Consider the following 25,417-nt stretch of genomic DNA (forward strand, 5'->3'; position numbering starts at 1 on the left):
AAAAGAAGGACCTTCTCAGGCTCATCAAGTCCATGAGGGTTCCTTTCCATTAGGCATTGTTGTCCCTACCTCCAACAAACGCCCATCCTAAAATGAGAGTGATAGTAGTCATGGCGATCAAAACTTCAAGCGGGTGAAGACATATTCAAACAAATAAGGAGACACTGATTTGGGTGTAGTCGAGATTACCTACAGTATTGGCAATGCTTCAAGGACTTTGACGGTCATTAAAGAGTTAATACTTAAAACTTTCATATTGTCTTATAACATATAGGTAACTTCACTAACCGTCAATCTTTTTTTTATATGCAGCCAAATAATGATCATATTTCGATAGCGTCACACCAAAGCAAGCCAGAGGGTAGTAGTGAATCTGGGGCGAATCCGGACTCGAGGAAATCACTTTCGATATCTAAGTCAGACCAAGAGGCGACTTCCATTCCTAATCTTGGAGAAAAATCGGGGCCTAATTTTCACCAACGATTAGCACCAATGATATCTATATTTGATGGAAGAAAGGTTGTCTTGACTCTTCGCAAGGATTTCATCTTGAATGTTTGGGCTAAAATTCATACCAAACTCTCTGACCTTACTGCAGACAATGCTTCTTCTGTTCAATTCGAGATCCAAGTGATTTTCGAGGAGATGTATGGAAAGGGTGTGGATATTTCTTCTCTAAAAGACCTATTGATGTCTTTCTTTAAGCTTGTCAATTTATATGACTAGGCACGATCAACTCTTTCTGATAAGGTTGGGGACATTGAAAAATCATAGCCATTTTTAAAAGCCAAGCAACATATTGATCTTATCTTGACTGAAAAAGGGGAGAAGGACGAGGAACTGTCTACCACTAGTCAATCTCTCAAAGAGGCCAAGGAGAAGGTGAAACAGTTAAGAGCTCTCCGAGATGCTGCCAAGAAAGAGGTTGAAGAGATTGAATCTAGAGTCTCATCTGCTGAAGAGGCGTACCGTAGATGTTCTGATGTTTCCTTAGCGACTGCTGATAACTTGGCCGACGTGGAGATAAAGAAACAACACTTAGAGGCCACCCTTAAGGATTTAGTCAATTACAAGTTGGGTTTAGATTAGCCTATATAGAGTATTTTATTTGCCTCTTATTTTTTTCCTGCATTTAGTTAACTAGCGACTATCCTTGAAACGGAAAACTCCATCTGTTTTACTTTACATTGTGCGTTTTTATTAATGTTTCCCCATCTTTTTTTATCAGTATCAATAGTTGCTTGCTTAGCATGATGCATTGACGTCTACGTAATAAAACTTGGCTTTCATTTAAACATAGTTGTCGTTCGTGTCTCGAGGTTCTCTATATCTGAAGATATATCCTCCTTTTTCTTTGAAGATGATATTGTTTATCACCTTTGTATCTTTGCGGTGGGAAGTATATATCTCAGTATGAGAACGTCAAAAATATGAGCCATTTGATTTTATGGGAACTAAACTTTAAAATATAACACATATTCGATATCAGCAATCAAACATGTTCCAAATTATCCTGGACAATATTTTGAAACTAACTTTATATTGCACCATGCTGTCAATTCCAGATTTGCGCAGTCTTACCAAAAATTTCATATCTTGGTGTAGAAACGTCAAAATTACGAGCCATTTAATTTCTTGAAAACTAGACTTCCAAATATAGAAGATATCCAAAATTCTCAGTCAAACAACTTCAGGATTGGCCCAAATAATATTTTGAAATCAACTTTATATTGTACCACGCTATCAATTCCAGATTTGTGCAGTCTCACTAAAAAAATCACATTTTGGTGTAGAAATATCGAAATTGCGAACCATTTGATTTATTGAAAACTAGACTTCAAAATATAGAACATCTCCAAAATTATCAATCAAATAACTTCAGAATCGTCCCAGATAATATTTTGAAATCAACTTTATATTGCACCATGCTGTCAATTCTATATTTGCGCAGTCTCACCAAAAAAATTCATTTCTTGGTGTAGAAACATCGAAATCACGAACCATTTAATTTTTCAGAAACCAATCTTCAAAATTAAACCATATACAAAATTCAAAATTTAATACATTAAGGATAGTTTCAGATAATATTTCAAAGTCAACGTAAAATTCTGACACGCTGACGATTTCAGATTTGTGCGACTTCACCAAAACTTTTGTATCTTGATGTAGGAACATCGAAATTATGAACCAACATATCTAAAATGAAAGATTTAATACCTTAAGGACAATTTTGGATAATAATTCAAAATTGACTTTAGTTTTTGATATGCCAACAATTCTAAATTAGTGCGACTTTGCCAAAGTTTTCATGTCTTGGTATGGAAGCCTCGAGATCGAAAGACGTTTTACTTGCCATCAATCAAGATTCAAGAGCTACATTCTCACAAATATCTTGGGTTCATGTATCACTGAATTTGAAACGTTGTGCCAAACAATCTTTCTTCTTATACTTGTGTTCCCTTTTGACGTCTCTCTTCTCTTCCTTTTTTTTCTAGGGAAGAGGGAGGACTTGGAGACCAACAAGCTTGAAGGTTTGTCGAACCTGAAGATATAGAGAATCCTTGGACTTCAATGCAAATACTTGGCATCCTCCTAAAATCGTCCTGTTGAAGATACCAATTTACATGGATGGTTTCCCCCTTTAAATCAAATGAGATCCAAAGTTCAACAGGAGGGTGGCGTTTCAGCTTAATTTTACATTCCTTCATACTTCATTCGGACAATAATTGGGGCACTATGTATCTTTTGAAATCATGCGACTGAACTTAGAATGAAACTCTAAGCTGCCTACGTGCCTCGGTGAAGAGGATCAAGTCATACCGTAGTTCATAATGGGTAATTTTTTTAATAAATTTTTTTAAGTCCTAACTTTTGCCCAGGCTGACTCTTTCGAGGTTTTCAACCTAGCGGACTTTTTTGTATGCGTCGTACACAATTTAGACTCATGCCAGCCAGGAGTGTAGGAACATGCAGTTTAGGCTCATGCATCAAGAAGCGTTGTAACTTCAAGGATAATACTTCTTCAAAAACTTGTCATTGATAGGGCCGATTCTCATGCCATCTGCATTAACCAACTTGTAAGTCCCACTTGAGTATGCTTCTTGTACGACATATGACCTATCCAATTTTGAAGTGAACTTCCCTACAGGTTTATGAGAAGTAATAATAGGCCTTCGCACGGCAAGGACTTGATCTCCTACTTGAAAGGATCTCGGGAGAACTCTTTTATTAAAGGCACGAGACAATCGAGCTTGATAACATTCAAGACTCTATTGAGCTTCCAACCTCTTCTCATTAAGAGCCTCCAACTCTGCTAATCAAAGTCGAGCATTTTCTTCATCAGTGATCCCTTCTTGAATAGCTGATCCTAATGAAGTTATTTGACGCTCGAGTGGCAAGACGGCTTCGACTCCATAGACAAGTGAATAAGGAGTCGCTTGCATTGGCGTGCGGTGATTTGTCCTATATGCCCACAGAGCTTCTTCCATACGGTCATGCCAATCTCGTTTGGATTTGGAGACGACTTTCTTTAACAAGTTGCATAGAGTCTTGTTGAATGCCTCAGCTAGACCATTGGCGGCAACATTGTACATATAAGAGTTACGTTGCTTAAAGCCAAAGAGATCACAAATTTTGTTCATCAACCTATTGTCGAATGGCTTGCCATTATCCGTTATTATGTAATGAGGAATGCTAAAATGATAAATTATGTTTACTCGAATGAAACTTGCAAGATTTTCCTTCTTTACTTCCATAAGAGCAACAACTTCAGCTCATTTTGAGAAGTAATCAGTTGCAGCCAAGATGTATAGGTTCCCACTAGAGGACTTTGGTAGTGGTCCAACAATATCCAATGCCCAAACATCAAACGGCCAGGATGCAATAGTCGGGTGCAACACTTCAGGAGGCTGATGAATAAAATTTGCATGGAATTGGCAAGCCTTGCATCTTCGAGTGTAGTCCAAGCAATCATTTACAATCATTGGCCAATAATATCATATCCTTTTTATATGAAAGTGGAGCTTTGATCCAGACTGATGTGACCCACATACCCCATAATGTGCTTCTTGCAAAGCTTGGAATGCTTCATTTTTCCCTAAGCATCGTAAGTGTACTCCTTCGAATGGCTTTCTATATAGAGTATCTTTGTAGTAAAGGAAGCGAGGTGCACGACGACGGATTTCAGTCCTTCTCCTCGGATTTTCTGGAAGTATCCCATAGCTTAAGTAGTTGATGATGGGTTGTCTCCATTCTTCCTTCTCAGCTCCAGAAATTTCCACAAGATGCTCGAGTTCATTTTCTTTAGTTTCACCTCATTTGGCAGCGGTACTACCCATTTTTGGCAGATAGTAACTTGAGCTTGATAAGGCAGGGTTAGCGATGAAGCTAGGGCAGCTAGAGCATTAGCCTTCTTGTTTTATTTCCTAGACACATGTTGAATAATCACATCACCAATCCATCCCATCAATTTCTTAGCATAATTATGATAAGGTCGTGGTTTAGGTTTCTTGACTTTGTAACTACCTAAAAGCCGATTGACCACTAACTGGGAGTCACCAAAGACTTGCAAGTGTAACTGCTTCATATCAACAGCAATTTCAAGCCCAAGTACTAACAGTTGATACTCAGCAACATTGTTGGAACAGAGTTGTGTCAAGGTGAAGGAGTAGGGAAAAACTTCACCTTGGGAAGTGACAAATACTACGCCAGCACCAGCTCCTCCACGATGCGCAGCACCATCAAAGTACATCTTCCATGGAGGTTGAACTTCAACGACCATTGCCTCCTCATCCGGTAGTTCGTCAGTTAGCTCCCAATCATCAGGTATCAGATGATCTACCAAGAAGTCTGCCAATGCTTGTCCTTTTACAGCCTTTTGAAGGATATACAAAATCTCGAACTGTTGAAATTGGAGGTACCATCTCGCTAGTTGATCACTAAGAACAGGTTTTGACATCACAAACTTGATGGAATTTACCTTAGAAACAAGACAGACAACATGAACTTGAAACTAGTGCTTCAACTTTTGAATTGAGAAGACTAGTGCCAACCACAACTCTTCAATTGGCGAATAATTTAGATCATTTAGTGTCATCATCCTGCTCAAGTAGTAAAGAGAGTTTTCTTTTCCCTCACTATTTTCTTGAGCCAACAGCGCTCCAACAGACCTTTCTTGTTCCACAATGTATAGTATCAAATGACTTTCTAGGTATAGGGGCTGCTAAAATTGGAGGCTTCATCAAGTAGGATTTAATGCTCTCAAAGGCATTGCTACACGCTTGGTCCCATTTGAAAGGGACACCTTTCTTCATAAGGCGACTGAATGGTTGACACCTCCCAGCTATGTTTGAGATGAATCTCCTAAGATACGCTAACTTTCCTTGTAGACTTTCCAATTCGTGAATATCCCGAGTCTTAGGCATTTTCAAGATTGCATCTACTTTGGCTTGATCAATTTCAATCACTCGATGTCGGATAATGAAACCAAGGAACTTTCCGGAAGTAACTCCAAAGGCGCATTTCAATGGATTCATCCTAAGTTGGTACCTTCGGAGCAACTCAAACACCATTCTCAAGTCTTTCAAGTGGTCTCCCCTCTTTCGTGATTTTACCACCAAGTCGTCCACATAGCATTCAACATTTTTGTGGAGAAGGTCATCAAAAATATTCTGCATAGCCCTTTGATAAGTAGCACCAGTGTTCTTCAAGCCAAAAGGTATTACCCTGTAGCAATAAATACCTTTTAGGGATGCGGGATGCAGTAAGATCTTCCTCTTTTGGTGCCATGAGAATTTGGTTATAGCCCGACGAACCATCCATAAATGACATTGCCTTGTACCCATTAGTAGCATCGATCATCATCTTTGGAATAGGAAGCGGGAATTCATCTTTAGGACACGCATTATTGAGAATCATGAAGTCAACGCATACTCGAATCTGGCCATTCTTCTTCCTTAAAGGGACAATACTTGAAACCCATGTTGGGTATTTAACTTCCCGAATAAATCCAGCTTCAATGAGTTTGTTAACTTCGGTTTCAATTAGGGGAACCAAGTCTGACCTAAAATGCCTTTGAGCTTGCTTAACAGGATGAGTGCCATTCTTGACTACAAGGTGATGGACTACTACTTTAGGGTCCAAGCCAGGCATTTCTTTGTAACTCCAAGCAAAGACATCCATAAACTCCTTGAGTAACTCAATATAAGTGCTTTCTTCATCAACTTTTAGTAAAGCACTTAGTAGGTGGGTCTTGGTTCTTCATCAGTGCCAAGGTTAACTTCTTTTAAGGCATCAATCGTTGCCTTCGCCCGTTCTTCAAGTTCAGGGGGAACATCTTTCGCATCTTCATCTTCTTGAGGGTCCCCATCGTTGAAGGATATGTGATAACATGGTGAAACATCGTCCAATTTCTCGTCATCCTCCATTAGAGATAAAGCATCGTGCTCGCCTTGCGCAGCAACATGATACGAAGAACCTACACTTTCTTCGTCTTCATCACGTTCTTTAGTGTAGACCACAGTGTATGGCTTTACTTTCAATACCTCATTACACGAAACTATGACTTTTGTTTGTCGCCTTATTATAGAAGGAACCGGACTTTGGAAATCCTTAGAGATCTTCTGAATTTTGGGCGAAGTCGGTGTTCTTGTATTTTGATAATTTCTCTAGAACTTATTCCCTTTCTTTAATGGACCCAATCTCAAACACAAAAGTCCTCACAATTGATTTTCCAAGTCGATCAAAGACAGAAGGCTTGATAGAAGCGACAGATTCATTTTCTACAGTGATATAATTGTTGTTTGCCCTTCTTATAGAGATGCGCACAGGTGACAGTTGCTTGTATCCCAAACCTTCACGTGGTTGCCTCGTCGCAGCTTCTAATGGGATCTTCCCTAACTTTGACGGTACGTTGGAATTGTATCCAGCTTTTGCAAATAACTGTAAGCATTAGGATCAAAACCTTCATCTGTTCGCTTTGTAGGGAGTGCCACATTCTGCAAATAATTTTGGGCCACAAACCCTGAAGTGGCTTTGAGGACAACTTTATTGCCTCAATTTGTTTTACCGGAAGAGTTAACTCCTTTAGCATGTTAGTTTGGAGATAAGATGATTCACCTTCATCTTTATTACTTTTAGGGACATATTGAAGTGCAGGAGTTACTTTCTTGCCATAAGACGCAATATCCCCTCTATAACATTTATTCGAGTTAGGTTGTACCTCCTCAGTAACATATTTGACTCTACCAGTAGTCACCTTAGCTATTTAGTTGTAGGCTCATCATTCTTCCTTTTTATGACATCATCAGCTTTTAGCTCCTTCATAATGCGGTTCTTTAAGTAGAACTTTGCATCGGCGAAGTGTGACTTAGCCTCAGTGAATGGCTCATCATCAACAACTATCTTATTCTCGACTTCACCCTCATAGTATTTCAAACTTTGATGGCAGGTAGATGGAACCACTTTATTCTCATGTATCCAAGGCCTTCCAAGCAAGACACTGTATGAAGTCTTTGCATCGATCATATGCAGCCATGTACTTGATTCCATATCTTCAATGGTGATTCCTATCCTGATCGCACCTATGGCACTTTGCCCCCCTTGGTTGAATCCTTGGATCATCACACGGCTTTCAGAGAGTTCGTTCATGGGAATACTAAGTTCTTTCACAGTGTAAATTTGCAATATGTTCACTGAGGATCCTCCATCAACCAAAATTTGATTTACCCTTTTATCACGCATATAGTTAACCAGGTACAACGGGCGGTTATGAAAAGTGTCACCTAGTAGAAGGTCGTCATTTGTAAACATAACTTTTTTCTCCCAGGCGTTAACTTCTTGAGGAATAGACTCGATGGGATTTTCTGAAGATGGTGCCAATGATATGTTATCACTCTTTTCTTCCCCTTATCAGCATTGCAACAAGAGGCCTCAATATCATCATGGGAAATCTTCATGCGGAACCAACATGGCAAGAAATCCTCCAAGGTCACTGGATGTCGTGGCTTTTGAGGGTGGTGCATCTCCACTTTTGCTTTCTTAAAACGCCTAACTGGATTCTGTTTCATTGGTCTTTTTACCATCATCTTCCTTATTGGTTGTTCTATTGATTCTTTTCGTGGGCTCCTTTTGTGGCGCCTACGACGAGTCACCAACATCCAACCTTCATTATCATCAGGTTGATCGTCTTTAACTTTGTTGTTCTCCAGTAATTCTTCATCTTTGATTTCTTTTAAACTGCGTAACTCATCTAGACTGAATGAGCCAAAGGTGATAGAGAATTGGTTTGCGCTTGCTTTCTTATCTTCAAGCATGATCTTCTTTTCATGGGCCAAGTCCATAACTTTGTCCTTGAAGACAAAACACTTCTCCAGAGGGTGGCTTACAAGTCGGTGATATTTGCAGTAATTTTGGTCATTTATTTTCCCAGCTTCATTTGGTCGCTTCATCTCTGGAAGCTCAATGAGATTTAACTCGAGGAGTTCTTCAAAAATTGCTGGCACATCAGAGTATAGAAATGGGTATTCCTTCTCTTGCATTTATTTTAGAGTCAACTTCCTACTTGGTTTATCTTGAAAAGAAGTGGATTTCGTATTATGCTTCTTGCTCACCTTCATTATGAACTTCACATGTGATGTGTTGACATTCATGGCTTCTTTGTTTTCTGACCTCGATACCAACTTGCTCCATATCTTGACTTCTTGCTTGCCGCTCCCTTTGCGAGGCTCATAGATAGGTAACCTTTCGTTTCCAGCGGAGGCTATGCTTAACTCCATGTCGTGGGCGCGAGTCGCAAGTTCTTCAAACATGCTAGGCTTGATACCTTGCAAGATGTAGCGGAGTCCCCAATACATGCCTTGGATGCACATTTCTATGCCAGAAGCTTCACTAAGCCTCTTTTTGGAGTTGAGGCTTGTATTCCTCCAACGATTGATAAAGTCGATAACTGGTTATTTGTTGATGAGTATTTGTGAGTTCTATCATACTCACAGTATGTCTCGTGCTATAAAAACGATTGAGGAACTCTTGCTCTAGTTGATCCCAGCTATCAATAGATCCATCCTCGAGGTCTATGTACCAGTCAAAAGCATTTTCTTTTAGTGAGCGAACAAACTACTTGACGAGGTAATCTCCATAAGTCCCAGCATTATTGCACGTCTCAACAAAGTGCGCCACATGTTGCTTTAGATTACCTTTACCATCAAACTATTGAAACTTTGGAGGTTGATAACCAACAAGCATCTTCAACATATCGACCCTTGCAGTGTACGGCTTCGCATATGCAAGGGAGGACTTGACAGCAACTTCATACTTATTTTTAATAGTTCCTTCAATAAACTCCTTCAATTGATCGATTGGAATCATCCCTTCAGATGAGACACGGATCGCCTTAGCGGATGCTACTTGTCTTGGGGGAGAATCACTCTTTGTAACTTTTGGGAGCTTGCCAGGTGCGTGGGTAGATTCTTCTTCCATCAAGATTCTCACCCTATCTATTAGCTTGTTGATTCTATCATTTTGATTTTGCATGCACTTGGTCAAGCCAGCGATTGCTTCCGTCAAGTTTGCCAACTGCTCCTCCACAGATGAAGTGTTTGTCATCATGTCTTGCATGATTGTTGTGGACGATGGAGAGTAGCATGGATTGTCACACAGATTGATCCTTGATTGGATCATGTTATGTGGTGTAAGTGGGGAGGATCCATCACTTGAAGCATCATCATCTTCCTTCATAGTAGAGTGCTTAGATCCGGAGAGGTCAAGCAGAGCAAGAGTTTTCTTGATCTTTTTAGCAACATCGCTTCCTCCTTCGGGTGCATTTGTGGAAGACCTTGCCCCTTTTAAGGATGAAGATTCGCAAATAAGGGTAGATGCGGACGGCACTTGGGGTGCTTATTGTCCTAAAGAGCTTGTTTTGCTCCTCGTAACTGGTACAAAACTTCCAAAGCTAACATCGAGGATGTTTTCCACATCAATATAGAACCTGAAATTAGCAGCCTTGGTGGAAGTTGAACTGGAGTTGATTTCTTTTGAAGCCATTTCGATGTTCCTGAACTTTGGTAATTCAAATGTTGAGATGAGAGGTAGAGATTATCCCACTGGGTGTGCCAGAATTTGTAGATAATAAATTGTATCGAGAAAATAAAATCAAGACTGAAAAATATTGCAACAATCGTAGTATTTAATTTCAAGTAATATGAGTGTTACAATCTCTATGATTCCTATGATTCTACTTTTCCAATATAAATTCAAGGGCCTTTGAGCTTGATCTTGAATTTGAATTTGATTTATCCGTCACGAACACTTTGATTGTTGCCACGAATTGTATCACGAACAAGTAGCCTTGATCTTGAACTCCTTGTATTTAATTTGACTTCGTTCTTGATCTTGAATACTTGAAATTTGTGTTGAAGTGCTTGAATGCTTGAAACTTGCAGTTTGCAGAGAATTGTGGCCTTTGATCTACGAGCTTCCTTGCGTCTTCTTGTTATAACTTCTGGTGTCTTTTTTGAGTTATGAAAACCTCTATTTATAGTTGTGGGAGGGAAGAGTTATGATAAGAACAAACTTTTTCCGACCAATCAGATTGAAGAGTGACAAGGCCACATTTGATTGGCCAGAACATGTCACTTGAACATGTGGCGCGATTTCATTGGCCTTTTAATTTGACTTGGCATGCCTTGTCATTCTGACACATGGCACTATCCTATTGGCTCTTCCGTTTGACTTGGCGTGCCACATCATTTGACACGTGACACCCAACTGGGCCTCTAGGAAAATGGCATATTGGGCCTAATGAAGTGGGCTCATCATCTGTAGCCCAACTAAATGGACTAGCCCAATGGATTAAAAATTACTTATTTAATCCATATATATTGGACTTATAATTAATCCAATTATATTAGCCTAATAGCTTTATTTGAACTAATATGTCTTGAATTTAAAAATATAGTCTAAATAATTTTATGAATTTAAATCCAATAAAATGTAGATGCCTACACATGTGACATGAATACAAAGAAAAAGAATAAAGCAACGAAGAAGAAGATAAAAGTGTATGTATCTGAAGTTACCAAAAAAATAAAAATCAGTTAAACCTTTAAAAAATATATATGAAAAAAATAATGGATAGAAAGCTATTGCGTCCACACCAGGTCATAATATTCTATTCGAAATTACTGCAGCCATTTAGTTACCGACCAATTTTATCCTACCAAGAAAGTTATTATCGTCGAACTTCGCTAAAGTGTCACATGTGTACATCGACCAAAAATTGTCAAAGTTTCTAGTTGCCATCATCTAGAAAATCTAATTTATGTTATAGATCATTTACAAATTTTCCATAATTTGAAGGCCTTATTCCATCTCTTATTCTGGACCAATTAGGCTTGCCCAGCTTTCAGAGAGGCTAACTGGGCTCATACAAGTTGGCCCATGGGCTTTAATAGATATTCAGAAGAATTAGACAAACGAAAAGAAAAAGGAAGCAAGGTTTACTCTTTATTTCTGTATATGATTAGAAACCAAATTTCTGGTTATGAAGAGTGAAGGTATTTGATGCAATACCCATGGAATAGCTATTTGTGTGTATACGTTCCACAGTTGCCTCATTCATCGCTAAATCGCCAATAAAGAGGGAATGCATTTTGAAATGTAATATAAAATGGTCGATCATATTGTAAACGTGGTCAAAGAATACTTCTTTAGGGGTTGAGACTACTTTTTCCTTTTCTTTTATCAAATGAAAAGGTGGAGAAGTGCCAGTAACGTAGCCTAAGAAAGAAGAAAATTAAGAAAGGCAGATTAAAAAAGAGTATATATCCAGAACCTCTAACTCTATATAGATTTAAACAACCAGAAAGTATTTCATGTAGGGATGGTTTTGATACACTCAGATAAAGAAGTAATATATGCAGATAGAGATTGAAGCTTGGAGATTATATTCTGTTATGATGCTAAAAAGACCACTAACTAAACGATGCTAAGACCTATTAATTGTGTTCCCTTTCGAATAAATCATCAGCTCCAAATTCACGCTTTCTTTTGAAGCCTCTGCTTTAAGATAGATTTTAAACTTTATTCCTCAAGCAAAATCGTTAATGGAGACCTCTATGAGTTCCCACCATCCCAGATTTCTTCTAAATCTGCTTTGACTAAATGATATATCCTGTTCTTCGGCTTCTTTCAGTTCTAACTGTGTATATATTATATTGTTGGCAATATATATAAAAAGTTATTGTCAATGTTTTTCACCTTATTTTCCAACAATCACATGCAAAATGTGCATATAAAAGATCGCGACCAAACTTAGTTGGGATTCAACTCTGTCTACAGATACGGCCGAGAAAAAAGAAAATGTTTCATTACAATAGTAGCCATGGATGTTGATTCTCATAATCATTTGAGTTAAATAAGGAATTGATGCATGTTTACATCATTTATTAATGTAATTATCATACTCATCGCAACATACAAGTGCTTGAAGAAATCACAATTAACAAAGACACAGGAAAGTGATTCAATGGGAATGAATCTTGAAGCTAAATGACTTAGTCAGCCATGCCTTCCAGCCCTTTTTCCCATTCTGAGCAATCCCATTTGCCCTTCCTTCTGTCATCAGTGGCTGTTTTTGCTTCTTACAGAGGATGAAATTCCTCACTCCTACTGATCCTATCGACTCCAATGGTCCTAGAGCTGAAAAATCAGTTGAGAAAAAAACGTTATTAATGCCTAAGTAAAGTCACCAATATATATGTACTTCTGCAGTGTTTACTCCACAGTGGGATAGAGGTAGGGATTAAAAAAAAGAAAAGAAAAACAAAAGATTAAGATATACTATATTGTGTACCATCAAGTCCAGCACTGGCTGGGTAAAAGAAGAAATCATTGACATGAAAGCCCAGAACTGGAAGTCGGCCCTCACGAGCATATTGTTTCAGGGCAATTTCAACAACACCAGCAACCTTATCATTCTCACTCACTACAAATCTTAACGGCCCAGCACTTCCCAAGACATTGACCGTGATCAAGAACCTAGTAGGAGTATTCTTTATTGGCTTCTTCTCCATCTCTCCTTTCTTGTTATATAGTAGTTAAGAAGTTTTTAGATTTTCAAGAAGCAGCTAGGTGATTTTCTACAGAGCTGCAGTTATTGAGCCAAAGGAGATAGACAAGTTTCTATGAAAATTGATCTCAAGGGTCAAGGCCAATACAGCGATAGTACCAGGCTTCTTTAACAGAGCCAAAGGAGAGGCAAAACGACAAGTAAAGAACAGCGGGCATCAAAGTTTTGATGATATCAACCATTCAAGCCGCGAGGACAGGTGCTCTTGCTCAGGCTTCTGCAAATGAAGAAAACAAGGCGTGGAGATGTGAAATAGGGAATAGTTGGAAAAGTTAACGTCAACTACGCAACCTTTTGGCAGAGGACGAAAAAAGGGAAGGCTATGCTTCTTGAAATGTGACTCTGGATTCTTGCTCTGTTTTTTGGGCAAATCCAATGCCTCTTCTTCTATTATGTACATATAAAGTATTCAAGTTAAATACACCGTAACTTTAAGTAAAGAATTTGTATACTTAACAAATACCTGGCATGAAGTATGTTATACATATAACGAGTCGCACGAATCGCGTTGGTTTGATTCTTGAATTCTCAAGTTTAATGCTCTGGTAGAATAAATAAAGAATAAGTGAAACACACAACTACAATTTATTTAAACCATAATGGATTCAATAAAAATAAGTTACATAAGCAAACATGGTTTCTTTATTAATTTTGTAGAGTACTAACTACTAAGAATCCATGTATAGGTTAGTCGTCCATCAAAACTTAAACAATGGGACATTATTGGCAAGGATAAATAAAAAATTTCCTTTTCAGATTCCTCTTAAAAATTGAAATAAATCCTTACATTCAGTGCTGTGTAAGTCAACCAAAACATAAGTAATGGGAATATTTGCTAGAATAATTTACCTAAATAGCCGCCCATTTAATTTTTTTAAATTAAAAATAGGCAACGGATGTATAATATATGTCTAATTCATGTATAATACATGTATAATTGTGTATAATCAATATATAATCTATATATACTGGCTAGAAAAAGTGAATAGTGAATCTTGTTGGGACCGAAAAATTAGGTGTCATGCGGAATCTAGTAAAACAAACTTTGAACAACGACAACAAAGGAGAAATCTACCAAAAGAGATACAAACATATAACGTGGTTCGGTCAATTAAGCTACATCCACGGGCGGAGATGAACAATCCACTATATAAAAAGAGAGTACAAAAATATTGAGAGAACAACCTCACGAAGAGGCAAACACAAGTGACACACTAACATTTGTCCCGTAAAGTTCTTCCCCCTAAACACAACTCTCAAACCCCATATGGCTACATTGTGGATGTTGTTGAATGAGAATGATGGATCTTCAATTTATAGAACCCCAAAACTTTTCCTATAAGAAAAAGGACTAGCCAAATATGGAAAAATTATACTTTTCTTCTAGGAAAAGAAAAACCCAATTATGATAAATATGTTGTCATTTTATTCAAGAGATACGAAAACTAATTATGGTAAGAAAATTAGGACAACACCTAATAATTCTCCCCCTTTGCTTGAATTTTCTAACAAAATAAACTTGATCCACCTTCATCACATAACCTTCAACAGGTCGCATCTCCAAATTTTCACCCAAATTTCTCATACAAAAACCACGATTACCGTCAAATAGGTTGCGACTAAAACTGAACCCGCCAATATGAACCTGTCTTGAACCTTGCTCTGATACCATTGTTATGTTACGGAAGAGGCAAACCCGAAAATAAAGAAGATAAAGAACACCAAATTTTAACGTGGAAAACCTTTCAAATCGAAGGTAAAAACCACAGGATCATAAAGATCCAAAAAGATCCACTATAACAATAAGAGGGTTACAAAAGTTCTCCAAATTGGCTACACAACAAGTGCCAAACACGGAGCAACAATAGCAACAAAAGCAATAACTAATCAATTGAAGAAAGAGGAGAATCCACAAAAATAAAGCTGCTATTCGAGGCTCGAAATCAGATGCTTCGACCTATATATCCGATCTTCACCGTTCGAATCAAATATGAAGATATTAAAAACACTCGGTCAAAGTTTCAGCCCGATCCAACGGTTAACGAATCAGAAAACATGATTTAAAGTTGGTTGGTTCGAATAAAAATCTGCAGCAAAAACAAATACTTTTCTTCTCTCTTCTCTCTTAATGAAAGCTTTCTCAAAAACCACTCTTATGTGCTTAAGTCTTTGAAAGATTTCTATCAATGAGAATAGAATAATTCTCCAAGGTTGTCCTTTCTTGCCATAATGGTTGCATGTAATATTATAGTATTTGAACCTTGACTTACTTCTACTTTTACCTCTATTCCTTGAGCCTCTTGTTCTATCTCGCCCCCGGTCTTCTGCAACCAAGATATCTGCTTGTGAGGATGAACCCTGAGATTGTCTCCTTACTTCCTCGTTCAATACACCACTTTTGGCATATTCCATGGTCACCTTACCTCCAGGGGTTGAATTTGTCAAAGAAACACGAAGAGTTTCCCAAGAGTCAGGCAGAGTATTATGAAGTCAAAGTCCTTGTATCTCATCATCAAAATTAACTCCCATTCCAGACAGCTGATCAAGGACGCCCTGAAAAGAATTTATGTGATCAAGGATAGGGTTGTCTTCCTTGTATTTAAAGGTCATCAATTGCTTTAGCAGGAACAACTTGTTGTTCCCAGTTTTTGAAGCATAAAGAGTCTCTAACTTTTCCCATAATGATCTCTTATGTGTCTCATTCACAATATGGTTGCGAATATTATCTCCAACCCATTGTCGTATATGTCCACATACTAGTTGATGCTCGAAATCCCAATCTTCATCTGATATACTCTCGGGTTTATAAGCTGCAAAAACGGGTAGATGCATTTTCTTCACGAATAACAAGTCTTTCATCTTGCTTCTCCAAATATTATAATTGCTCCCATTTAAACATACCATCTTGCTCATATCCGCTTTCATTCCGTAACAATAAGAAAATCAGGATAACACCTAACAATTCTCCCCCTTAGCCTGAATTTTCTGACAAAATAAACTTGATCCACCTTCATCACATAACCTTTAACAGGTCGCATCTCCAAATCTCCACCATAAAATTTATCTCAACGTGTGTAGCACTCCGATCAAATTTCTCATACAAAAATCACGATTACCATCGAATAGGTTGCGACTAGAACTGAACCCGCCAATATGAACCTGTCTTAAACCTCGCTCTGATACCACTTGTTGGGACCGAAAAATCAGGTGTCATGGGGAATCTAGTAAAGCAAACCTTGAGCGACGACAACAAAGGAGAAATCTACCAAAAGAGATACAAACATATAACGTGGTTCGGTCAATTAACCTACATCTACAGGCGGAGATGAACAATCCACTATATAAAAAGAGGGTACAAAATATAGAGAGAACAACCTCACGAAGAGCAAACACAAGTGACACACTAACACTTGTCCCGTAAAAAATTTCCCCTAAACACGACTCTCAAACCCCATATGGCTACAATGTGAATGTTGTTGAATGAGAAGGACGGATCTTCAATTTATAAAACTCCAAACTTTTTCCTACAAGAAAAAATGACTATCCAAATATGAAAAAATTATATTTTTCTTCTAGGAAAAGAAAAACTCAATTATGATAAATATGTTGTTCTTTCCTTCAAGAAAAACGAAAACCAAATATGGTAAGAAAATTAGGACAACACCTAACAAAACTGACGGGCCATCTGTGTAACAATATCCCTATTTACAATGCTTCAGTACGCTCCATCGGTCAAGTACTTCACTCCATCATGATTCGGCACTGGTATTTAAGTCAGAGGTGGATCCAGGATTTGATGGTTGCGGGTGTCACTGCATTTAATTTACAGTAATGAGTAGTCAATGAGGTTGAATTTGGATATACATGCATTTGATCGGTTCGCTCTATTTTAAATTAACTTTATTCGGTTCGATACGCATGATAACCAAACTGAATATATTTGGCCATTTCAAGGAAAAAATAAAAATACTAACTAAATAAAAAAGAAAAATGATTAAATGCATATTTTTAAAAAAATATTTGAGATCTAGAACAAATAGTGCAAGGAAATATACTTTTCTAATCTAAATAACTAATAAAAATGGAATTGTACATAGAGAGAAAATACAAAAATGAAGATAAAAGAAATTAAAAAAAGAAGAAAAGAAAAATAAAAGTAAACTGGAAAGTGTTAACACAGTAAAGTAAAAACTTTTTTAATCTAAATAACTAATAAAAATGAAATTGTACATAGAGAGAAAATACAAAAATGAAGGTAAAAGAAATTAAGAAAAAGAGAAGAAAAAAAAAGGTAAATTGGAAAGTGTTAACACAGTAAAGTAAAATTGGTTCTACAATATGAGCAAATGAGGATCTATATTGAGTATTGGGCCTGGCAAGAGGTACTATGACCATGGCACCTTTAACCAATCTGCTTGGGTTAAATTCAAAAATAGCCAGATTTACAACTGGTCGTTCAAAAATAGTCCAGTTTTAAAAGTAATCAAAATTTAGCCACTTTTCATGTAAAGATAAATCTGAGCGATAATACTGTTCAAAACCCGAAAAATACGCCAGTATATTATGCTGGAGTTCCAGCATAAGTATACTTGAACTCCAACATATTATACTGGAGTTCCAGGATAAGTGTGTTGGAACTCCAGCATAATATGATGGAGTTCTAGCATAAGTACACTAGAACTCCAGCATAATATACTGGAGTTCCAGCAAAGTATACCGGTCCAGCATAATATGTTGGAGTTCATACACATGTGCACCGAACTCCAGTTCATTATGCTTGACCGGTCTCTGTTGCAACAAAATAGTGGCTATTTTTCATTGACTTGGTAAACGCTGACTATTTTTGAATGACCAGTCCGAAAACTGGCTGTACCGTGCTATTTTTACATTACTTGGGGTGCCATTATTTACCTATCTATCTTTTTTAGGTGAAATATCTATACTATATTAAAAGCACGAAGGTCCTTAGCGAAATGTCGTTCACCTTTTTTACCCTTTAAAAAAAAAGTTTACATTGGATAAAATTATAAACTCAAAAAACTTTCCTTATATTTAGAAGTTCTAAATAAATAAAAAAATCTAATATAATTTAGTGTTTGACATTTCTCCTAATAAGGATACAATATATTAAGACATAAAAGAATACAAAAAAGGTAGGAGGAAAGATTTTTGTTGGTTTCCAACAAGGAAACTTCACGTTTTATGTGGTATTTTTTTTCTTTGTCCTTGTTTAATCAAAAAGACCAATTTTTCTTTTCATATGATTTATTTGTTGTTTTTAAAATTTAAATCATAAGTATTTTATTAGAAGCTTGGTTGTTAAATTCGTTAAAATTTACTATGGCATTAAGTTTTGAAATAGTAATTATTGTTGAAAAAAATAGTAATCATTAATTTGTGATAAGAAACTAATTATCATAATTTAATTTACAAAAGTACCTAAATTACCTTAATGCATATGTTAAAATAAAATAGATGGAAAAGGACTTTTATTTTTTGGTCAAACAAGAACTAATATTATTACTGAGAAATTTTGCTACATAATATAACTTTACAAAACAAGAATTAGTTAGTAAATTCATCTTGTAGCTAATAGAATTTTTTATAATATATAGCTGATTCTGTCACTAAGTAGGATTTGGGATAAATTTTATGATTTAACTACATAATTTATCTATCATTAATTTTTCTTCTCTTTGTAGTTAACTTGTCTTAGAATATATGGTACCTAGATGACTATTTTGATACAAAATTAATATAAAAGAACGAGATACATAATAACACTAAACTTTCAATTATCTTGATTGTTGTCGTGCTTAGATAGAACATCCACTATTTTTTGTTACTAAGTAGGCTCAATATTTGTCATATTCAAGATCTTATATTTTTAAAAATCTTATTGTTAAGGGCTTATATTTTCATAATTTTATACGGATCGATAGAAGGTGCACGCGCATCGCGCATATCCTAGCACAAAGACCCTTAGTGAAATGTCATTCGCCTTTTTTACCCTTTAATATAGATTTTATATTGGTTATAATTATAATTTAATTATTCTACTAATATTTAGGACGTAAAAATCAACTAAATTTTGGTCATTAAATCTTGCCTTATTCGGACTACATATATAGAAACTCAATTTTAGGAATTTAACACCAAATAAAAATTTACTTATAAATCCTTTCCTTAAATAAATTATGTAAAGTAATTATGACATTTTCACACGTGCATTAGATAAAATGTGTATAAACGTGTTAGAAATCTACTAATAAAATTTTAGATCTAATTTTAGGTTTTCAAAAATTAAAGATTACTAATAATATGTAAACCAAACTTAAACATACTAGGTCGTGTATGAAAATATATATAAATAATTTTAATACGACATGCTTGCGTTTTGAAAATAATAGTAGTATTTTTAATTTGAAGTAATAAGTACTATAATGTACTTTAAGTTAATTATTTGAATTAGTTGAATACATATTGTAAATTTATACACATATTAAATTAAAAATCAATTACAATACTCGAAAAGTAAAACATATATAAGATAAATTTATATATTGAAATTAATTAAAATAAATTATATACATCTATTCATAAGTAATTTAAGGTAGTAGTTAAAAGAAAACATAGTGAGCGAAATGTATAAATTGATATTTCTCATTGAATTAGCTATACAAAATCAATATTCTTTGTTGAAATAAATTTACACATTTATTTTAATTTAAAAATAATATTTATATAATTTTTTAAAAGTTTTATACTCATTTAGATAGGTTACACGCGCAATGCGCGTACCGTAAAACTAGTTAGTAAAAATACATGTGGATACATGAAATTTTATCGGAGCGACCGGGTGGCATACCACCCGGACTCCACAACATAGATCCGCCCCTGATTTAAGTTTATTTAACTTCATGACCTTAACTTTAGACTATAGAACATTAAAATAAGGGACTGGCATAGAAAACTAATATGGGATTACATGGAATGAATCAACATTAGGAAACATTCATAAATTATTTTGAAAAACTCATCAAATAACATTCAACGCAAAACTTTAAAGCGACGAGTGGAAGTCCAAAATCTTTATAAAGTAAATCATTTTAGTAGCTCTTATCTATACCCATGGGCGGATGCACATAGGTGGAAGCGGTGTTATCCGAAACCGCTTCGCCGAAATAAAATATTAAATGTTTATATTAGTATTCTGTAAAAATAAAGCAATATATGATAATAACACCGCTTTTTGGTGAAGAGTACTTCTTGGTTCATTGGTCAAGATTATATTTGAGTTTGTAAAGGTTGTAGGTAAGAACGTAGGCCTTCTATTTTTCGAACAACTTTGAGCGAGCATTTTTGTTAAAATTTTGAGACTAAGGAAAATCGAACATACACCTCCCTTTACAATAATATTCAACTAAACCATTGACCGAGGCTTTCAACTTGTGGGAAGCTGATTTTAGATAATACTTTATTATAATATATATAAATACAACACCGCTTAAAAAAGTTCTGCATATGCCCCTAGTCGTCACACTGTATGCTGCAGCGCCCAACTTTGGTCGACTGCATCGCTCGTCACTATTAGCCTCTACTTGTAGCCTCACAGTCTCCTGTTGCAGCGCCCGCTGTAGTGCTGCACTCTACCAAACCCTTCGTGAACTCCATTTTTGGATGCTCTTGAGTCCAAATTGACTCCGGATCATCTTCCACATCGTTACAAGCACGTTAAAATACTTGTGAAGCATTTTTACGCCATTTAGCATATTTTCCAACAGAATACACTTCTTGATCTTCAATCGTAGTCCAGCTAATTCTCATGAAGCTCTTTTGGTGTGTGACCTCGATCGATCATAAGACGTCGAGATGACTTCTTAACACCTATATTACATGTTGGTAAGCCACCCTGGGTGCTATTTTTCGAACATCTTTGAGCAAACATTTTTGTTACAAATTTGAGGCTAAGAAGAATCGAACCTACACCTCCCTTTGCAATAATATTCAACTAAATCATTGGCCAAGGCTTTCAACTTGTGGGAAAATGATATTAGATAATACTTATTTTTTTATTATTATTTATATAAATACGACACCGTTTACAAAAAGTACGACATATATATACCCTTAGACTAGTAAAATAAAATGGATATTATACACTGGTCAAAGAAGTCCCATCTTTTTAAGGGGTTGAGACTACTTTTTCTTTTTCTTTCTTTCTAACGAAAAGATGCAAAGATTTGACAGTAACAGTTATATATATATATAGCTTTAAACATCCAGAAAGTGTTTATAGAGGGCAAAATACATAGTTTGTCCCGGAACTTAACACGGATAATTTTTTACACACTCAACCTTTTCAAAGTGTATCTAAGACACACTATTTTTATTGACCAGTTTTTTGTTTGGAAATTGCATCCACCTACCAATCAAAATGCAACACATGTCATAACTCAATAATAAATAAATATATACTTAAAATAAACCTTAATTGATTAAACTTTTTCCAATAAAATTAAATATTATATCACCTTATCCCCCCTCCCCCCAAAAACCCAAAAAAAAATCTTCCCCAAGCCTCCCCTCCCTCATCAACTTCCTCCTCCTCCACCGTCTACCCTCTTCTCCAAGCCCCCTTCCCATCGGCTTACTCCTGTAAGGCTCCAATCCCTCCCCTTTGTTTACTTTAAAAACATGAGCAATAGCTAGTAACAAGAATTCAACAAATACAGTCTATTTTAAAGAGGACAACACTTAGAAATAGAAAAAAAATCACACCATTGAAGTATGTCATCTGCACTTCTAAAAACTTAAATAAGGAGTAATTTTTATTTTTTATTTTTACAGAGAATGAGAATTCAACTCAAACTCACAAAATAAAAGAAAAAACCCACATAACATAAAACCTGACATAACTAGATCCACCAAAACACTTTTAAATGAAGAAATTACAAGTCTTTATTATAACTCAAGAACATAAAACTGCATAATATTTGTTTAAACTCAAAGATGGAAACCAGAAATGACATGACTTGAAGATCTTAGCTTCTGGGTTTAACTCAAACTACTCTATTTTGTATACAGAAGGTAATGGCTTCCATGGCTGCTACCAACAACTGGGTTTTGAGAAGAAAAAAAAAAGAGAGAAAAGAGACAGGCTTCAATGGTGAAGGTATGGTGGTTCTTGGCAGGTGGGTGTTGGTTAGGATGGTGGAGAAATTGTGGAGAAACAACGGTGGAAGGTGGGTGTTGGATTTGGCGGAGGATAGCCAGTGAATTAGTTTAGGAAAACGGGAAAAAAAATAAAATAAAGAAAGAAAATAAATTTTTTATTGTTCACACACCTTATTTTATTGGTAAAACATGCACTAGCCACGTCGACAAAAAAGGTATGTATTAGATACTTTTGAAAAGGTTGTGCGTGTAAAAGGTTATCCGTGCTCAAAAGATGTGTCAAGGGGTTTGGTCTTTAAGTTCCGGAGGCAAACTATGTATTTTACCTTTATAGAGGGATGGTTATAGTACACTCGGAACAACCAATAAAGTAGCTAGTACACAGATTTGAAGGCTTTGCTTTTAGAAAGATATATTAACCATTATTGCTCAAGCAAAATCGCTGGAAACCTCTATGATTTCCCACCATCCCCACATCACTCTTCTTGAATATGCTTTGATTTTTAGGATATCTTAGGCAGAGGCGGACCTATGCGTAATATTGAGGGGTCACCGATCCCATAAAATCGACAGAAATTTTAATATGTATATGTATATGTATATACTTTGAAAATAATTAATTTAAATTACTTAGTATGCCGAACACTAAAAGCATTTAGGAGGCACTGATTGAACATAATATTGTGCTGCTGTCAGTGTTAAAATCCTGGGTCTACGTCTGATCTTGGGAATGAACTTTTGTTCCATAGAAGTTGATTCTCATAAATACTTGAGTTACTTACATATATTTTTTAACCATCTTGGTATCTGGAATCCGTTGGCATGACTAATCCAACCACATATGGCACGTTAAGAGTAAATCAGTCAATACCAGGAATTGATGCATATATACACATCATTTATTAGTACACAACACTTATAGGCTTGACGAAACCACAATTAACTAAGGCACAAGAAAGTGATTCAATGGGAATGAATCTTGAAGCTAAATGACTTGGTCAGCCAAGCCTTCCAACCCTTTTTCCCATTCTGAGCAATCTCATTTGCCCTTCCTTCTGTCATCAATGGTTGTTTTTGCTTCTTGCAAAGGATGAAATTTCTCACTCCTAGTGATCCTATCGAGTCCAATGGTCCTAGAGCTGAAAAATCAGTTCAGAAAAAACAAGGTTATCAATGCCCTGAAATGTGGTACAAGAATTGAACATATCCTAAGTAAGCACACAAAAAAATCTAATAGCACAATAAGATTCATTCTGAGGAGTGAGGCTTGAGTGGATGAGCACCTTTGTTGAAATTTTATTGCTTCCGGTTACTGCAGTAACTTTTTTAGCATAATAAGTTGCTTAGTTTTAGGATGAATTTCAATTTTAAATTTGTATGTTTGTTGAAATATTTTAGGTTTTTTTGATTTTCAAATTATGTGGATTTTTTGTTCCTAATTGGCTATTTAAAGCCTTGTTATGTTTAATAAAATTATTGAGAAACGTTTTCAATCAATACCTTAAATAGTTTTGTTGTCCCATCTTTTAAAAAACCAACAACCTACACCATCAACGGGTAGATTAAAGGTTGTAATTTTTCTGTTTGGGTGCCTATTCATTATTACTGTACATAATTCTCCTATTACAGTAGTACTTTTTTGGGGTGTATAAAGCCACAATGCCCAGGCAACTATATTATTGTATTGATGCAATTAAAAGATTAGGAGTTCTAGTAGAATTTCATAAAGCTTTAGCTCGAACAACTGTAATTTAATTGGAACAAGAGACTCCACTTCAACTCAATAAATGATTAAGCAAAATATATCACTAAAAGAAAAGGCAATAGGAGAATTGTGTAGAGTAATAATGTAAAGGCATTTTTTTTTTATATATATATATAAAAGAAAAAGATTCAAGAGGATGTACTGTACCATCAAGTCCAGCACAAGCAGGGTAAAGAAAGAAATGTTTGGCGTCTGAACTCAGAATTGGAAGTCGGCCCTCACGAGCATATAGTTTCAGAGCAGTGTCAACAACCACAGCAACCTTATCATTCTCACTCACTACAAACCTTAACGGACCAGCACTTCCCAACACATTCACTGTAATCAACAACCTAGTACTATTCTTCTTCATCTTCTTATTCTCCTCCCCTTTCTTTATTGCCTTCTGCATGCATATTTTCTCAGAAAATGATTTCATCAACTTTCTCTCCATCTCTCCTCTCTCTCTCTCTCTCTCTCTCTCTCTCTCTCTCTCTCTCTCTCTCTCTCTCTCTCTCTCTCTCTTTAAGTTTTTAATTAGTCCTCCTGAATCTTTTGGATTTCCAAAGAAGCAGACAGATGGATTAAATTTATATGAAAATGCTATCTCAAGGGTCAAGGCCAATGCAACGATAATACCAGGCTTCTTTAACAAAGCCAAAGGAGAGAAGAAACGAGAAGTAAAGAAGAGTGGGCATCAAAGTTTTGATGGTATCAACCATTCAAGCAGAGAGGAGCTTTTCTCACAGGCTTCTGCAAATTAAGAAAAAAAGGGCCTGAAGGGAAAAATAAGCTTCAACTACGGAACTTTTGGGAGAGAAAGAAAAGGAAAGATGTGCTTCTTGAAATGGACACTGGATTCCTTCTCTGTTTTCTGGGCAAGTGTTAAGCCGCTTCTTCTGTTATGTACAATATTAATACTAGACAGCATATGACAAGTTCATGTATTCCAACCAAATTAATGTTTAAAATTGAAGAATAAAGATAAAAGCTATGGTACTACTATATACCAAACACAGAGAATAAATACACGGAGAAGTGTGGACTCTCTGGCCGAGCCACATGTTTTGAAGGGGGTTCAATTGAATCTTCTAAAGCCAGACAATTCTACTATACAAATAGGGTAAAAATAATATTTTTTTACATAGTTATAAATTGTTGAATTCTCTTAACATAAAGAAAATTTCTAATGTATTGGAAGAGATGGTTCAAGACTTAATTTATTATGTAGTAAGTTTAAATCGTGTGTGACATTTCTGCATTTTCTTGAATCCCTTGGCTCTGCCATTATCTGAACTGCTAATTAGCTCAGACAAATCCATGAGAAGCAAATAACAAAGGATTATTTAATGCTTTATTCACAGGAACAAGTA

At 36.0% G+C, this 25,417-nt stretch overlaps 3 protein-coding genes across 4 annotated transcripts; all 3 read right to left on the minus strand.

Annotated features, from left to right (window-relative positions):
* Positions 1-3,317: 3,317 nt before the first annotated feature.
* LOC138885292 (uncharacterized) lies at positions 3,318-6,180 on the minus strand. Its single transcript, XM_070166226.1, has 4 exons — positions 5,741-6,180; positions 5,169-5,679; positions 4,525-4,978; positions 3,318-3,766 (listed from the first exon to the last, which is right to left on the minus strand). The coding sequence occupies exons 1-4, from the start codon at positions 6,178-6,180 to the stop codon at positions 3,318-3,320; spliced, it is 1,854 nt and encodes a 617-aa protein (XP_070022327.1).
* A 6,162-nt stretch (positions 6,181-12,342) lies between these two features.
* LOC104224946 (uncharacterized protein At4g22758-like) lies at positions 12,343-13,645 on the minus strand. Of its 2 annotated transcripts, XM_070167453.1 has the most exons (3): positions 13,587-13,645; positions 12,848-13,340; positions 12,343-12,693 (listed from the first exon to the last, which is right to left on the minus strand). In XM_070167453.1, the coding sequence occupies exons 2-3, from the start codon at positions 13,065-13,067 to the stop codon at positions 12,518-12,520; spliced, it is 396 nt and encodes a 131-aa protein (XP_070023554.1). In that variant the 5' UTR covers positions 13,068-13,340; positions 13,587-13,645; the 3' UTR covers positions 12,343-12,517. The 2 variants fall into 2 exon arrangements, with proteins under 2 accessions (XP_070023554.1, XP_009774977.1); XM_009776675.2 differs by lacking the exon at positions 13,587-13,645 and having other exon boundaries at positions 12,848-13,510.
* A 9,511-nt stretch (positions 13,646-23,156) lies between these two features.
* On the minus strand, positions 23,157-24,724 carry LOC104224945 (uncharacterized protein At4g22758-like). Its single transcript, XM_009776674.2, has 2 exons — positions 24,213-24,724; positions 23,157-23,439 (listed from the first exon to the last, which is right to left on the minus strand). Exons 1-2 carry the CDS (start codon positions 24,496-24,498, stop codon positions 23,264-23,266), a joined length of 462 nt encoding a protein of 153 aa, XP_009774976.1. The 5' UTR covers positions 24,499-24,724; the 3' UTR covers positions 23,157-23,263.
* Positions 24,725-25,417: the final 693 nt, after the last annotated feature.

The sequence above is a fragment of the Nicotiana sylvestris genome, chromosome 2 (genome assembly GCF_000393655.2).
Source record: "Nicotiana sylvestris chromosome 2, ASM39365v2, whole genome shotgun sequence".
NCBI lineage: Eukaryota > Viridiplantae > Streptophyta > Magnoliopsida > Solanales > Solanaceae > Nicotiana > Nicotiana sylvestris.

Coding starts and splice junctions, on each gene's coding strand:
- LOC138885292 (XM_070166226.1), bottom strand. CDS start 6,180: ATGGATGTCTTTGCTTGGAGTTACAAAGAAATGCCTGGCTTGGACCCT. Junction 5,680..5,740: donor GCATCCCGCATCCCTAAAAG/GTATTTATTGCT, acceptor TACTTATCAAAG/GGCTATGCAGAATATTTTTG. Junction 3,767..4,524: donor AGTGGTCAATCGGCTTTTAG/GTAGTTACAAAG, acceptor AATGAGCTGAAG/TTGTTGCTCTTATGGAAGTA.
- LOC104224946 (XM_070167453.1), bottom strand. CDS start 13,067: ATGGAGAAGAAGCCAATAAAGAATACTCCTACTAGGTTCTTGATCACG. Junction 12,694..12,847: donor AGCCAGTGCTGGACTTGATG/GTACACAATATA, acceptor CTGATTTTTCAG/CTCTAGGACCATTGGAGTCG.
- LOC104224945 (XM_009776674.2), bottom strand. CDS start 24,498: ATGGAGAGAAAGTTGATGAAATCATTTTCTGAGAAAATATGCATGCAG. Junction 23,440..24,212: donor TGCTTGTGCTGGACTTGATG/GTACAGTACATC, acceptor CTGATTTTTCAG/CTCTAGGACCATTGGACTCG.